Source organism: Kogia breviceps, chromosome 18 (genome assembly GCF_026419965.1).
Source record: "Kogia breviceps isolate mKogBre1 chromosome 18, mKogBre1 haplotype 1, whole genome shotgun sequence".
In the NCBI taxonomy this organism is placed as follows: Eukaryota; Metazoa; Chordata; class Mammalia; order Artiodactyla; family Physeteridae; genus Kogia; species Kogia breviceps.
This window is the reverse complement of record NC_081327.1, coordinates 10,353,456-10,366,179: the sequence shown is the minus strand read 5'-3', so window position 1 is coordinate 10,366,179 and position 12,724 is coordinate 10,353,456. Positions and strand designations below refer to the sequence as shown.

The following is a 12,724-nucleotide window of genomic DNA, read 5'->3' as shown; positions in this document are numbered from 1 at the left end:
CCCGCCCGGCACCTCCGCCTCCTTCCCCTTCTCGCCGCCAGCCCCGCCCCTCCTTTCCCCGCTCCGCCCGGGACCCGCCCGACCTCTGCCGGCTTAGTCCATCTGCCGGTCCGCAGGGCGCGGGTTCCACCTTTCTCATATATGTCTGGCGTCGGCCATCACCTCCCCGGCGAGGCTGGGGGCCCTGCGTCCGCCTCAGTCTGCGCAGCAGCCGCCCCTGCTTTCCGTCTCTGTGTGTCTCTTGGTCTTCCTCTCTCTCTCTCTCTTTTTTTTTTTTTTGCCTCTGTGTGTTTCTGTCCGTGTTCCTCTCTTTGTGTCTGTCTCTCTTTTTCCGTTGAGGTCTTTCCCTCCCGCTCCCGGGGCCCTGCTTCTCCCCGTTGTCTTTTCAACTCTTTGTCACTTTCTCCCTCAGAGCCTTCTCTCCCCATCTCTGGGTCTGGATCTTTCTGCATCGCCATCAGTCATTTCCCCAACTGTTGCTTTCCCTAGAGTCTCAGGGGTCAGCCTCTCGATGTCCATTTTTCTATAGACTCTCCTTTTCTTCCTCTCTCTTCCTGCTGTCTCTCTGTCTCCTCTGATGCCCTTTCTCCTCAGTGTCTTTCAATTCACTTGCTCTGTCTCTCCATCATTATCCTTGTCTCGATTTCCCTCCCCTCTCTAGCTCAGAAACGCTGTATCTCTGTCCCTCTCTGTCAGCCGCCTCTGGATTTCCCCACCATCCCCAGTTTAGGGCCACAGACTCTCCAAATCCCACTTCTGCAAGTCCACTCCCAGAGAACAGGTGTGGCCATGGGCAGAATTTGGTACCAGTCTCACCAGACAGTCCACTGTGTCTTTGGGACTTAAATATGCATAAATGATTATGGTTACCTGGGTCCCCGCTGTGTCCCCCTCTGCTCAGTCACATGGCCTGGGTTGGGGCCCTTCCCAAGACACTTCCTGGTTCTTTCAGGGGACAGCCAAGACTGGCTACCTGGTCCCAGGTGTGGGAGTGGCCAGGAGCTGGGGGAGGAGGGGGCTGAGGTCCTGGACTTCTGGGTCCCAGAGGAGGAGGGGGAGTGGTGCCCGTGAGATCCGTGACTCCTGCAAAGGTCTGCAGTTGGGAAGGATTTATTATCACTAAGTGGCCATGACAGAGCAGGGAGTGGGGAGGTGGCCCTAATGAGGCGGCTACAATCAGCTCCCCTAGAAGCAGCGACTAAGGGCTCATTATCCGCTGGATGGGGGGGAGCCTGGGAAAGGCAGTCAGGGGAGGATTGAGTTCGGGTGTGGGGAGGGGACGAGGACGGTCCAGAGGGAAGAAGAGTGGACACTCCCAAGAAGTTGAGTCAGGATACTCCCAGGAGAGATTGTGAAAAGAGAGCGGGTTCCAAGGAAGTGGGCTGAGACACGGTTTGGGTGCACAGCTGGTGGGGCAGCCCGGCTGGGTCACGGCTTCTCCAGCTGAACGTCTCCGATGTGGAGGCTGCCCACATCCTGGTAGGTGCCCTGGAGGCCCCGGGAGATGTCCTCATACATGGAGCAGTCATCGAGGTTCAGGCCCTGGGGTGGAAACGGGGTGGTGAGCCTCAGGGCCCTGACACCTGGGTCCCTGCCCCCGGCCAACCTCAGGGAGGAACCCCGTAAGAGCCCCGCCCACCCCACAGACACGCACCTGCCCCGCACCTGCCCCCACCTTCCACTCACCTCATAAAGATTTTCATCTTCATAGTCATCCTGGACATCTGCCCCGAATTTCATGTTCTGCCACCGTTTCTGTTGGGGGATTGGGAGCCTCCGTGAATGGGGGGAGAGAATGTGTTTTCAGACCCTCATGGAGGCCAGGAGGTGCTTTACCGGAAAGGGTAAGGGACATGCCCAGAGCCACATGTCCTGTAAGTGGCAGGTCCCTCTGGGTCCAAGCCAGTGTCCTTTGGGCTGTCGCCACTGCCTGTTCGTCTCCACGAATCACAACAGCAATAATAGTAAATGGCTGTAGTTGCCCTGCGGCCTCAAGAGAGACTGGTGCTGGCCAGAGACTCTGGGAGGACACCAGCCCCCATCTTCCCTGGCCTTGGCTACATCTGGAGGCTACAGCATTCCTGGGTAGAGGGGGAGAGGTGGACATCTCTGTGGGGGGCGGGGAACGTGAGGACAGCCCTGAGGGGAGACTGAGCCGGGACTCCCCTCCGGGCCCAGCGCCATGTAAAATGCTTTCACTATATTAAATTCCTGACCCCCTCACAGCCCCTCTGAGGTGGGTGCTGCCATTCTGTCAAGTTTCAGGGGGGCCGCTGGTCCCCGGCATGGCTCACCCTGAAGAGCAGCAGCGTCCCAGGCACCACGGCGCAGATCAGCAGAATGATGCCCTCGGCCGTGATGATGTTGTTCTTGGTGCCCTCGCCTATGTCCAGGAAGGGCCTGGGGAGTGGCTCTGTGAGGAGGGAGCGTTGCTCAGAGCCCAGCACCTCAAGTCCTCCCCTTGCCTCCTGGCCACACCCCCACGGAGGCCCAACTGGCCACACCCCCGCGGAGGCCCAACTGGCCACACCCCCGCGGAGGCCCAACTGGCCACACCCCCGCGGAGGCCCAAGACCACTGAAGTCCCCGCCTTGCAGGTGAGGAAATCAATCCACTGCTGTGTGTGAGCCAGGCACTGGCTCCGCCCCCGTCACAGGTGAGGAAGCCAGCGGCCCAGCTGTGGAGTGACGCGCACTCACCACGCACGCGGAGGTAGGTCCCACAGGAGCGCCAGACCTTCTGGCCTTCGTTGACTTGGCACCTGTACATGCCCCTGTGGCTCTTGTTCACCTGCTGGATGATCAGCTCGCCCTTGGGGCCTGGGCTTGAGAGCTCAATCATAGGCGGCCACGTGGAGTTGCCTTGGAGGACGTACCACCATGTGACGTTGGGGTTGCTGCCATTGTGTCTGCACAGGAGGCGGACCTCTTCCCCAATGCTCACCGTCACCGATGGTGGGTCCCAGCCCACCCACAGGGCCTGGCACATGGGGCCTGCAGAGAAGCGCATGCGTGGGGGGCCGTGAATGGAGACACAGGCCCAGCCCGGCCCCTGCCGCTGCAGCGCTCCTGGCTGTGTGTGTGCATGTGTGTGTGGCGGGAGTGTGTGCAGAAGAGTGTGAGTGACACACCACTGGGGGGGGTCCCCACTCGCCTCTCCGGAGCCGCCTCCTGCCACCCTCTCCGTACCTGCTCCGAGCTTCGGCCCCACTGGTCTCACTGGCACTTGGATAGTCGGGTCTCTAGCGCTAGCAGTGCCCCTGGCCAGGCAGCTCTTTCTAGAATCAGTTTGGGCATCACCTCCTCCTGCAGGCCTTCCTAGATTATTTTCTCACCCCAACTCCAGCCTGGCCACACACCTGGAGCTTTATGTATCGTGTATAACTGCCACAGAACCCTTAGACGTCGGTTCTCTCATTATCCCATTTTACAAGTGTGACAGCTGAGGCCCAGGGCGGCAGGAGTGGCTCAGGGGTTCGAACCCTGGCCCCCTGGCCCTGGGCCCCTTCCTGCCGCTTCCTGAGCCCATCCTGCCCTGTGACCCTGGGCCTGCCCCTCGTCCTCCGTTTGCGTAACTTTGTGGTGTCAAGCTGGGGGCCAGGGGTGAGTTCAGTGTCTGGGCTGGGCTGGGCATTAGGGGAGGGCCTCAGCTAGGTGGTTGGCGGGAGGGGGCTGGCTGGCCCAGGCTGGGGAAGGCCCAGTTCTTGTGCCACTATCCCCGCCCCCCCTGCCCCCTCTCTGCCCTCGGGCCAGTCCACGTGGCTGCCTGTGGCGGGAGGAGGAGAGAGGTGACGGCAGAGGCAGCAACCTGAGGGTCACGGACTCCAAACTCAGCTCCCAGTGGAAATGTGGGGTGACCGGCCACCTCTCTCAACTCCTCCGTCAAACGGGGTGGTCACAGCCCTGCCAGCTGGCATTGCGTGGGAGGGGAAGGGGGAAGGTCACTGGCCCCCCAGCACTGAGAAGGAGTTCCCTGTGTAGGGGGTGCTGACTGGGAATCAAGGCAGAGAAGGAGAAAGCTTTTTCTCCCCTGAAGCTGAGCTCTACCCACAGTCCCCTCCCTGCCCCCAGCTCTGGAGCTCAGTCAAGGGCAACCTCAGTTCCTTATTTTGATCTGGGGGGCTGAGGGGGTGCGGAAGGTGTCTCTCACCCTGCCTCCCCCTTCGCTGAGCCCCCCTCCAGCCTCCTGTTGGCCTGCTTGGGACAGTCAAGCAGATGCAGTTTCTACGGGGTCTTTTCTAGCCCCCCTCCTGCCAGCTCCTCTCCCGTCCCCACTGCCTGGGCCGTCTCAACAGTCTCCCAGTTCCCCCCCCCCCACCTCCCCCCAGCACCTGCCTGTTGACCACGTACCCAGGCCAGCAGCGAAGATCAAGAGGAGAAAGATGGTGGCACGTGGGGTTCGGAGGGCTTGGGGACCCCCAGGCATCTTCTCCCAGTGGGTTGTTTTGTCTGGGTTGCAGCGGCCCTGGGGTACCAGATCCCACCTCGGCCAAGCCCCAAACCCCGCCCCACTTCCTGCCCAGCCCTGCGGAGATGGGCTCCATTGGCCCCACTGCTGGGTCCTTTGGTTGTCAGGCTGGGGGCAGCCCCTGCCGGGAGGCTTCAGGCCATGAGTGGAGAGGAACTGCTCCCTGCACCTGTGGCCGCCACAACTCCCCCGAGAGGAGGCTGCTTGGGTAGGGGAAAGAGGTTGGTTTAAGGCCTGGCTCGTCAAGCCCGAGGGAGCCGGAGTTCGGGGTGCCTGCTGCACACAGGTGGTCAGGGGACGCGGGTGGCTCCGAGCCTGGTCTTTGCCTCTCACTGGCCTTGGGCAAAACTTGTCCCCTCTCTGAGCCTCCGTGTCCTCCCTCCTTGGGGTTGGAAAAGAGGATTTAAAGAGGTTGTACGTGCACAGCACTGAACACAGGGCCTGGCACGTAGTAGGTGCTCAGTAAATGTTAGTTACTATTAATGCTCATGAGGCAGGCCCACCAGCTCCGTGACTAGGTGGTGGCTTCCCTTTCCAAGATTTGGCATTTTTAATTCAAGAGATGGGGATAAAAATATCTCCCTGATGTTGTGACATAAGTTGATGTTCCCGACACCCAAAGGGCCAGGATGGGCTCTTTCTTGGTGTTCTTTCATTTCAGCCTCTCCACAAGTGGGCAAGGTAGGCCACCCCCAATTTTACAGGGGAGGAAGCTGAGGCCATCACAGAGAGGGGACACCATCACTGTTACTTGCCCAGTTTATACAGGCTGGTGGTAGAGCAGGGATTCCAAGTCACTTATGTGTGACCAGCTTCCTTTGAGTATTATTGTAGGTCAAGTGGGAGGAAAATGAGGCCTGAGGGGTGGGGGAGGGGAATGACATGAGGTTGTTTAGATGTTTGTGAGCAGTTAGGGGACCATCTCATACATGCGCGCGCGTACACACACACGCATACACACACACACACACACAAGGAGACACCATGAAAAAATTCATGGCAGGGAGATTTTTGGTAGCAAAAACTGGGAAACAGACAAAAAGCCCATTTACAGGAGAAGGGATGCATAAATTGAGGTATAGTCAGTCAATAGAGTAGCACACAGCAGGAGAAGAGGCCGAGCTTTGCTTGTCAACATGGCTGCATCTCAGAAACAACAAGAAAATGAGAAGAAATGTACTATGACAGGATCCAGCTGGCTTGTTTTCAAAAGGCAAAACAACAGCGTGGGCTGTTAGGGACACATGTGTCTACAGTAAAGGTGTAAACGCACGCAGGGGAGTGATACCCCACTCCTGAGAGGGGTTACCTCTGGGGGAAGCAAGGAGGTTGTGACTGGGGAGGGTACGCAGAGGGCTTTGTCTTAGTTTTATGTCTTGTTTTACTTTTTAAGCTGGGTGGTGGGTTCACGGGTCTTATTTATTTATTTATTTATGGCTGCGCGGGGTCTTCGTTGCTGCACGCGGGCTTTCTCTAGTTGCGGCGAGCGGGGGCTACTCTTCGTTGCGGCGCATGGGCTTCTCATTACGGTGGCTTCTCTTGTTGCGGAGCACGGGCTCTAGGCACGCAGGCTTCAGTAGCTGTGGCTCGCGGGTTCTAGAGCGCAGGCTCAGTAGTTGCAGCGCACGGGCTTAGTTGCTCTGCGGCACGTGGGATCTTCCCGGACCGGGGCTCGAACCCGTGCCCCCTGCATTGGCAGGTAGATTCTTAACCACTGAGCCACCAGGGAAGCCCCATGGGTCTTTGTTACACTATTATGTATATATACTGTTCTGCATGCTTGAAGTATTTTGTAATTTAAAGAGAAGGTGCAACTAGCACCACACAGAAGAACATGGGCCTCAAGAGTTCACACCTCCTGGGTTTGAATCTCAGCTCTGATCATCTGAGCCTCAGTTTCTCCTCCTGTAATCTGGACATAACCTCCCTACCTGTGAGGCTGTAAGAATATCACAGTGTGCTTAGCACAGTTCCTAGGACACAGTTCCTCTTCTCTTGCCCTCGGGCCTTCCCTCCTTCCCTCCAGGGACCCAGGTGTTCTGTTGGGGCCCTCTCTGTACAGCAGGTCATTAGCCCCTCTGTACTAAAGTTCTTCCTATAACCCCCATGTAGGAAGAAGTCTGGATCCAGACGCTGCAGCCCTTAGGAATACACCTCCTTCAGCATCCTTCCTGGCTGAGCCGGTTTCCAGGCCCTCGACTGCCCCCCAGTGGCTGGAGGGGCACAGCCAACGCATTGCAGGCCCTCTGACTCGCTGGCCTGTCTGGGCACCTCCACCTCCCGCTTACCCAGCACCCTGGTATCTGGCACTGTGTGAGCAAATCAGACGCTTGGCATTGCATTCCCAGGACGACTGTGGAAATATCTTCATCCTCAATCAGCAAAAGAGGAAACTTAGGCCCCAAACAAGGAGTGACTGGCTCAAGGCCATGCCCAGGAGTGTAACCCGTTGGGCCTCATTTTCCCCACTTCTAAGGGGACAGTGCCCTGTAGTGGCTAGAGTCCAGGTCCAAATGCTGGCTTTGCCACCTCCTGGCTGTGGGACATCAGGCAAATTACCCAACCTGTGACTTACCTTCCCTATCTCCAAACTGCGCTTTTTGGCACCTACTTCACTGAGTATTAAGTGATGTATTTATAAAGCACCTTGCACGTGGTAGGCTCTAGTCCAGTGTTTATTCAGATCAGGTCTTCCAGCCCTGACAACTTCCAGGCTGGGGGGAAATGACACCTTCATCCCCCACTGGGTGTAGGGGACTCTTTGGTTTGATATTCTTTCCATTTTGAACACCTTAGTCCATCAGGTGTGCTGCTTTGAGCCAAGACACGGCATCTCCCCGAATCCCTCAGGTAGGAGTAAGCAGCTTTACAGGCAGGAGCAGAAAGGTGAGGGTAAGTTGCTCAAGGTCGCACAGAATTTTGGGCAGCGTTAGAATTTGAACCCAAGTCATTTGGAGTTCAAAGCCAGGCTTGGCACTGGAAGGAAATGAGTTTGACCTGAGGAGTAACTTGGGATGGGGGAACCTCAGGGGTCTTGGCCTAGCCAGCTCAGGCTCAGCATGTTTCCCCCAACTGGGAGGTGGGCCAGGTCTCATGGGGTGGTAAGGGGGCCCTTCCAAAGCTTAGCACCTGCCTACTGGAAGCCCTTTGTATCTCCCACCTGGACCAGCAGACCAATCACAAGTGGAGCTCCCATCCCATTAGTGCAAAGAGCCAATCACCATGCAGAACTGCGGTGGACGGCGACACCACGAGGGCCCTGGGAACTTGGCCTCTACGCAGGGGCTATGCCCTTCCCTTTAGGAAGTAAGTAGCAGCCCCCTGCCAGCCGGGTCCCCGCTGCAGCTTCAGCTCTGCATCCCAATTCTTGGGGCAGGTACAGCTAGCTCCATCTTACAGCAGGGCCCAGGCCAGAGATCCCCACAGCGAAGGCTCCCGTGTAGGTCGGGAAAAGGACGGGTATACTCAGCAGGTCACCTTGGGCTGGAGGCACACACAGGACCACCCCGAGTGACGGCTGTCCTTGTCCACTTCCTTGCAGAGAAGCAGCACCTGAGCCCCAAGGCCCTCCTGTTTTGTTCCAGTAGGGTCGAAGGCTCCACGTGGGGCTGCGGCTTGAACTTTCAGTTTCTTTTTCTGAGAACCGCGAAGGCAAGGTGTGGGAGAGGAGTGAGGGCCCCTGGGTCTTACACCACCATCTCGCCCACTTGGGGCAGAACCGCGTGAACCTGGAAGGCCAGGCCTCAGGTTTCCGACGCTGTTGAGTACCACGGCCAGCCAGGAAAGGCCCTGGCCCCTCTTTCTCAGTGGAAGCGAAGTGCAGTGCAGCGCTCCTTCCTCTTGCCCGGCCACCCCCCAATCAAGAGACCCAGACCAGGATTACGAATGAGGCAATTTATTAACCCAGCATCATTTGTTCTAATGCTTCTTGTTGGCAGCTGCCACCTGTGGGAAAGGACGGACAAATAGTTAAGACCAGTTGTGGGGTCTGTGCTCCAGCACCTCGCAGCAGCTCCCCAGTAGCCATGGGACGCCAGGCACCCTGATTCGTGGTTTACATATATTCATCTCATCCGATCCTCACAATCTTGGGTACCTCCCCATTTTACAGGATAAAACTGGGACTTGCAAGGAAGAGAGGCTTGTCTTGTTTCCAACATCTGCCCATTGCTCCACGCTGCTGTTTGTGCCAGGCCCTGCTCTGCCCTGGAAGAGCCACCTTCTCATTCCAGGCCACCCCCAGTCCCCAGAGGGCTGACACCTCCATTCTCTTCTGACACTTAAGTGACTCAACAGTCCAAGACTCCTAGGAGGCCTGAGTCAATAGGAAAAACAATGGGCTCATGCCAGGCCCTGGGGGCCTCTGTTGCTGCAGCTCATTGAATCCTCACCACCCCCCTCCGAGGTAGGCAAAGCAGATCACTCTACAGACAGGGAGACTGGCTCCAGACGAAGGGACTCTGGCCCAGGGTGTCTATAGTCAGTCAGCATCTGGCCGGAGACCTGGCTTCTGAGGCACCCTAACACTCAGTAAGCATGGAGACTAAGGAAGAAACACTGCAGTCAGAATGAGAAGGCTGACTCTGGAAGAGGGAGTCGCGTGTGTGGGCGCGTGCCCGGCAGGAGAAGCCAGCCCAGCGGGCTGCACCCTGCGCCTCCCTTCAGCCAGGCACCTGCATTTTCAACCAGCCCCCACAGGAAGTCTGTCGGAAACGTTCTTTCTCCTGCACCCTCCTTCCCTGGGCTGTGCCCTCCAGGGGAGGAAACTCCGATCTGACAAAACGCAGGCTCCAGAAACACCCAGGCGGTGACTGAGGTACCCAGCCCTCACCTGTCCAGCGATTCTGTCCAGATCTCTCTGTCCCTGAGGTGTTAGTTTGCGGCCCCTGTGGGAGAGAAGGGTCATGTAGCCCCAGGTGAGTGCGGGCTCCCACCAGCGTCCCTGATCCCTGCCAGGCCTCTCCTGGACACGAGGCAGGCTTTCCAAGAAGGCACCTGGCCACAGGACCACATGACACCAGCCAAGTCCCACTGAGGTCCCCAGTCGGCTGCATTCCAACAAGCTGGAGGCTGGAGTGGGAGCTCCCCTGGGAGCTGATGGGGTACCGTTTGTGCAAGCATTAGATCAAAAGCCCCGAAAAATCAATTGGGAAAAGCTAACGAGCAGGCTAATGAAAGCGGACAGTCGCTGAATTACCTTCCTGGGGCCTGGAGTAGTTAGCCAGAGAGGTTGGGGTGAGGCCCCGCGCTGTGCGCTTTTCTGAAGAATCCCCTGCCTGCCTGGGGTGCAGGTGCAGACGGTGCAGGACAGACCCGGCACCTCACTGCGTGGGCGGAGGGGCACAGTCCTTGATAACTTCATTATAGAGGATCTGGCCCCAAGGCTCCTCCGCACCGCCAGCCTCCCCTCCCCCGCTTACCCATCTTGGTCCTTTTCCACCATTTTCAGCCCCTCCAGGGCCTGGAGGACCCGGCGGGCGACGCTCTTGGAGCCTCTGCTGAAGTGGCTGGGCATGACGCCGTTCCTCTGGCGCCCCCCGTAGATCTTGGTCATGGAACCAACCCCAGCGCCGCCCCGGAGGTACAGGTGCCGTGCTGTGGAAGCTGCGTGGGAGGCAAGGGAGACTCAAGCACCCTTGTCAGGCAGAGGAGACGCTTCTCCGCAGCCGAGGCGGCCTTAGGAAAGGGCCTTGCTCAAGGTCACAAATCTAGCTGGGTGCGGCAGCAGGTGCTCACCTCACCCACCGGTTTACGGTCAGGGCAACAGAACGTGAGAATGCACACCAAGCGCCAGTACCTGACCACCCCCCCAGTTCAGGAGACCGGCGTGCACAGGTAGTGGAGGGACTGCCGTAGCCACACGACCAGGCAGGCAACCCGCGCCCCCAGGGACTTCTTAGCTGTCAGTGCCCAGCTGTGCTGCGAGGTGGACCTGGGGTTCTGTGGGGAGAGCCCAGCAAATGTTTAAGCCGTGACTGTCCTCCCCTCCATCTGCCTGGGAGCTCTAAAGGGCAGCAGAGCTGGAGAAGAGACCCACTTACTGATCCTCCCACACCCCAGCCCTGGAGGGCTTGGGTAACAGCGGTAGCAGGGCTGACATCCTATGCAGCGGATGTTCCCAACCTGGAAGGTGCGTCACCCACTCTGTGGACTGGGATTCTGGTCCCTTGACTGGCTCGCGCAAGTCCCTCACCGCCCCCGGCCCGCCTCCTTGGAAATCCTCTTCTGTTCCAACCTCAACACTTGCCTGCCAGGCCCTAGTCTGCTTCTCACTCTCTCCTGTGAGGCAGTAACAAGGCCTTAGGAGCCCGCCCGATACTGTGGCCTTGGCAAGTCACCTACCCTCACCCGAGAGCCGGGACGAACAGACCCTCACGGAGCGCGACTGTGAGGAGTCCGTGAAGGCGTCGGGGGCTACGTTCCTGTACGGAGGAGGTTGAACTCACAGATACGCCCAGTCTCGTGCCACGTGGCTCTGTAGGGACAGCCCCTCCAGACGGTTCTGCTTTTCTACCTCAGGGGGCCACTGGGGCCCAGATGCTGGCCATCACACAGCCCTGCCTGGCAGGACCACTGAGCAGCCTCCCCCTGATACCAGTGCCTTTGGTCTCTGCTCCCTTTAAAACCCCTCTCCTTGGTTCTTTTTGTCCTCACCCCACCCCCCAGATCAGGGCTCTGACCCTCTTCCAGGCACCAAGCAGCCCACCCACTACCAGGATCAAGAGAGTCACCTGTTACAAGCCACCCCCGCAATCTTTCTGCCAGGAGTGATCTCATGGAAAACTCGCCTTTAAGACCAGTGCAAATGCCCAATGGCTACCGCCACCCCTCCTGCACCTGTCTGGCCCTGCCCTGGCTCTAGGTGGAGATCTGCTCTCCCACTTGGGCCGTGGAAGGCGTAAGAGCCTCACGAAGGGGGTAAGATGAACACTCCTAACTCCACGAACACCCAGAAGAGGCTGCTGCACACTAGAAATGAACCTTGCTGAACGGGGACTAGCGCTCAGCCCAATCTCAGCACGGAAAGGGGTGAGCTGTCTGGTAGATGGGGTTTGAACCCCAACATTGCTCCCTGTCAGCCGTGACAGAGTCCACCCCCTCCAAGCGGCCTGCGCCAATGGTACCAAGGGGCACAACTTGCTTCAACCCTGAGCAGTGACCGGCAGAGAACAAACTCCAATAAAAGCTCAACCGTAGTTTCTCCCAGGGAGAGTTTCACATCTTTCTTAATGACACATAAATTATCTGGTGCAGGAGAACTCCCTGGTGGTCCACTGGTTAGGACTCTACCCCTTCACTGCAGGGGCCCGGGTCCAATCCCTGGTTGGGGAACTAAGATCTTGCAAGCTGGCGCCCCAATCCAACAGCTGCTCACTCACCACCGGACTCCTACTGAAACACACACTGTATTCTTATTCTTACCCCCCCCCACCCCAAGCAGACCCTTCTGAGAACTGAGGGCAAGAAGCCTGTCTCGGGCCGCACTGCACCACCCCCTTCAAAGCCCTTTAGTGGTCGGTCCCCCCTTGACACTGCTCCTCCCCCTAGAGCACTGTCCCCACTCTCCTGACACAGGCTCTTTCTACCTCTACACCTCACCCCTCACACACACTGCCCCCTACACCACTGCCTGGTGGGTGCTCACCCCTACAGATCTGCACCTCTTGCGGACCACCCTCAAGGCCCTGCCATCTACCTCTGTCCTCTGTATCCCCCATACCTGAGATCAATAGCTGTCCACACTGTGCTGGCTCTTATATGTCTCCAGAATTGGACCCCCACTGCCCAGTTGCCTTCACTGCCAGAGCTCAGCCTCCCAGGACAGGTCGCTATCCCACTGTGCTTTAGTCCCAAACCCCTGAGGGGGCAAAACAGGCCAAGCTCCCGCGATCCAGAGGAGGAAAAGCGAATATGGCACAGACTGTGGTTTTGGAGTCAGCCTGCCACACCCTCCCAGGGTCGTCACCGGTCTGTATCTCACTTTCCTTCTGGGTGAATGACTACGTCCTATGCCTCCGCCTGTCCAGAGTATGGACTGACCAAACTAAGTGGGAGCACTCCAGACCCCAATAGAGGCCGGCAGACTTCCTGTAAAGGGTCAGACAGCAGACCACGTAGCCTGTGGCAGCTCTCGCCCGTCATGATTTTATACAAACGGGCATGGCTGTGCCCCAACAACGCGCACACAACACACCCTGGTCTAGAACCCTTAACTAGGGCAGCTCGGGAACCGAAATCAAAAGCGAGCGCTGGAAAT

General features: G+C 58.1%; 2 protein-coding genes across 3 annotated transcripts in view; both read right to left on the bottom strand.

Annotated features, from left to right (window-relative positions):
• Positions 1-1,095: 1,095 nt before the first annotated feature.
• Positions 1,096-4,444, bottom strand: CD79A (CD79a molecule). The gene is made up of 5 exons (XM_067018451.1): positions 4,350-4,444; positions 2,700-2,993; positions 2,295-2,413; positions 1,687-1,755; positions 1,096-1,542 (listed from the first exon to the last, which is right to left on the bottom strand). The coding sequence occupies exons 1-5, from the start codon at positions 4,423-4,425 to the stop codon at positions 1,429-1,431; spliced, it is 672 nt and encodes a 223-aa protein (XP_066874552.1). The 5' UTR covers positions 4,426-4,444; the 3' UTR covers positions 1,096-1,428.
• Positions 4,445-8,346: 3,902 nt separating this feature from the next.
• Positions 8,347-12,724, bottom strand: part of RPS19 (ribosomal protein S19) — a 115,455-nt gene continuing 111,077 nt past the window's right edge. For both annotated transcript variants that reach the window (XM_067020245.1, XM_059045180.2), the window contains exons 4-6: positions 9,888-10,071; positions 9,299-9,353; positions 8,347-8,412 (exon numbers count right to left, since the gene is read on the bottom strand). In XM_067020245.1, coding sequence (XP_066876346.1) covers positions 8,386-8,412; positions 9,299-9,353; positions 9,888-10,071 — 266 coding nt within the window. In that variant the 3' untranslated portion in view covers positions 8,347-8,385. The remainder of the gene's footprint in view (positions 8,413-9,298; positions 9,354-9,887; positions 10,072-12,724) is intronic.

Coding starts and splice junctions, on each gene's coding strand:
- CD79A (XM_067018451.1), bottom strand. CDS start 4,425: ATGCCTGGGGGTCCCCAAGCCCTCCGAACCCCACGTGCCACCATCTTT. Junction 1,756..2,294: donor GGACGCTGCTGCTCTTCAGG/GTGAGCCATGCC, acceptor ATCCCCCAACAG/AAACGGTGGCAGAACATGAA. Junction 1,543..1,686: donor AAGATGAAAATCTTTATGAG/GTGAGTGGAAGG, acceptor TTTCCACCCCAG/GGCCTGAACCTCGATGACTG.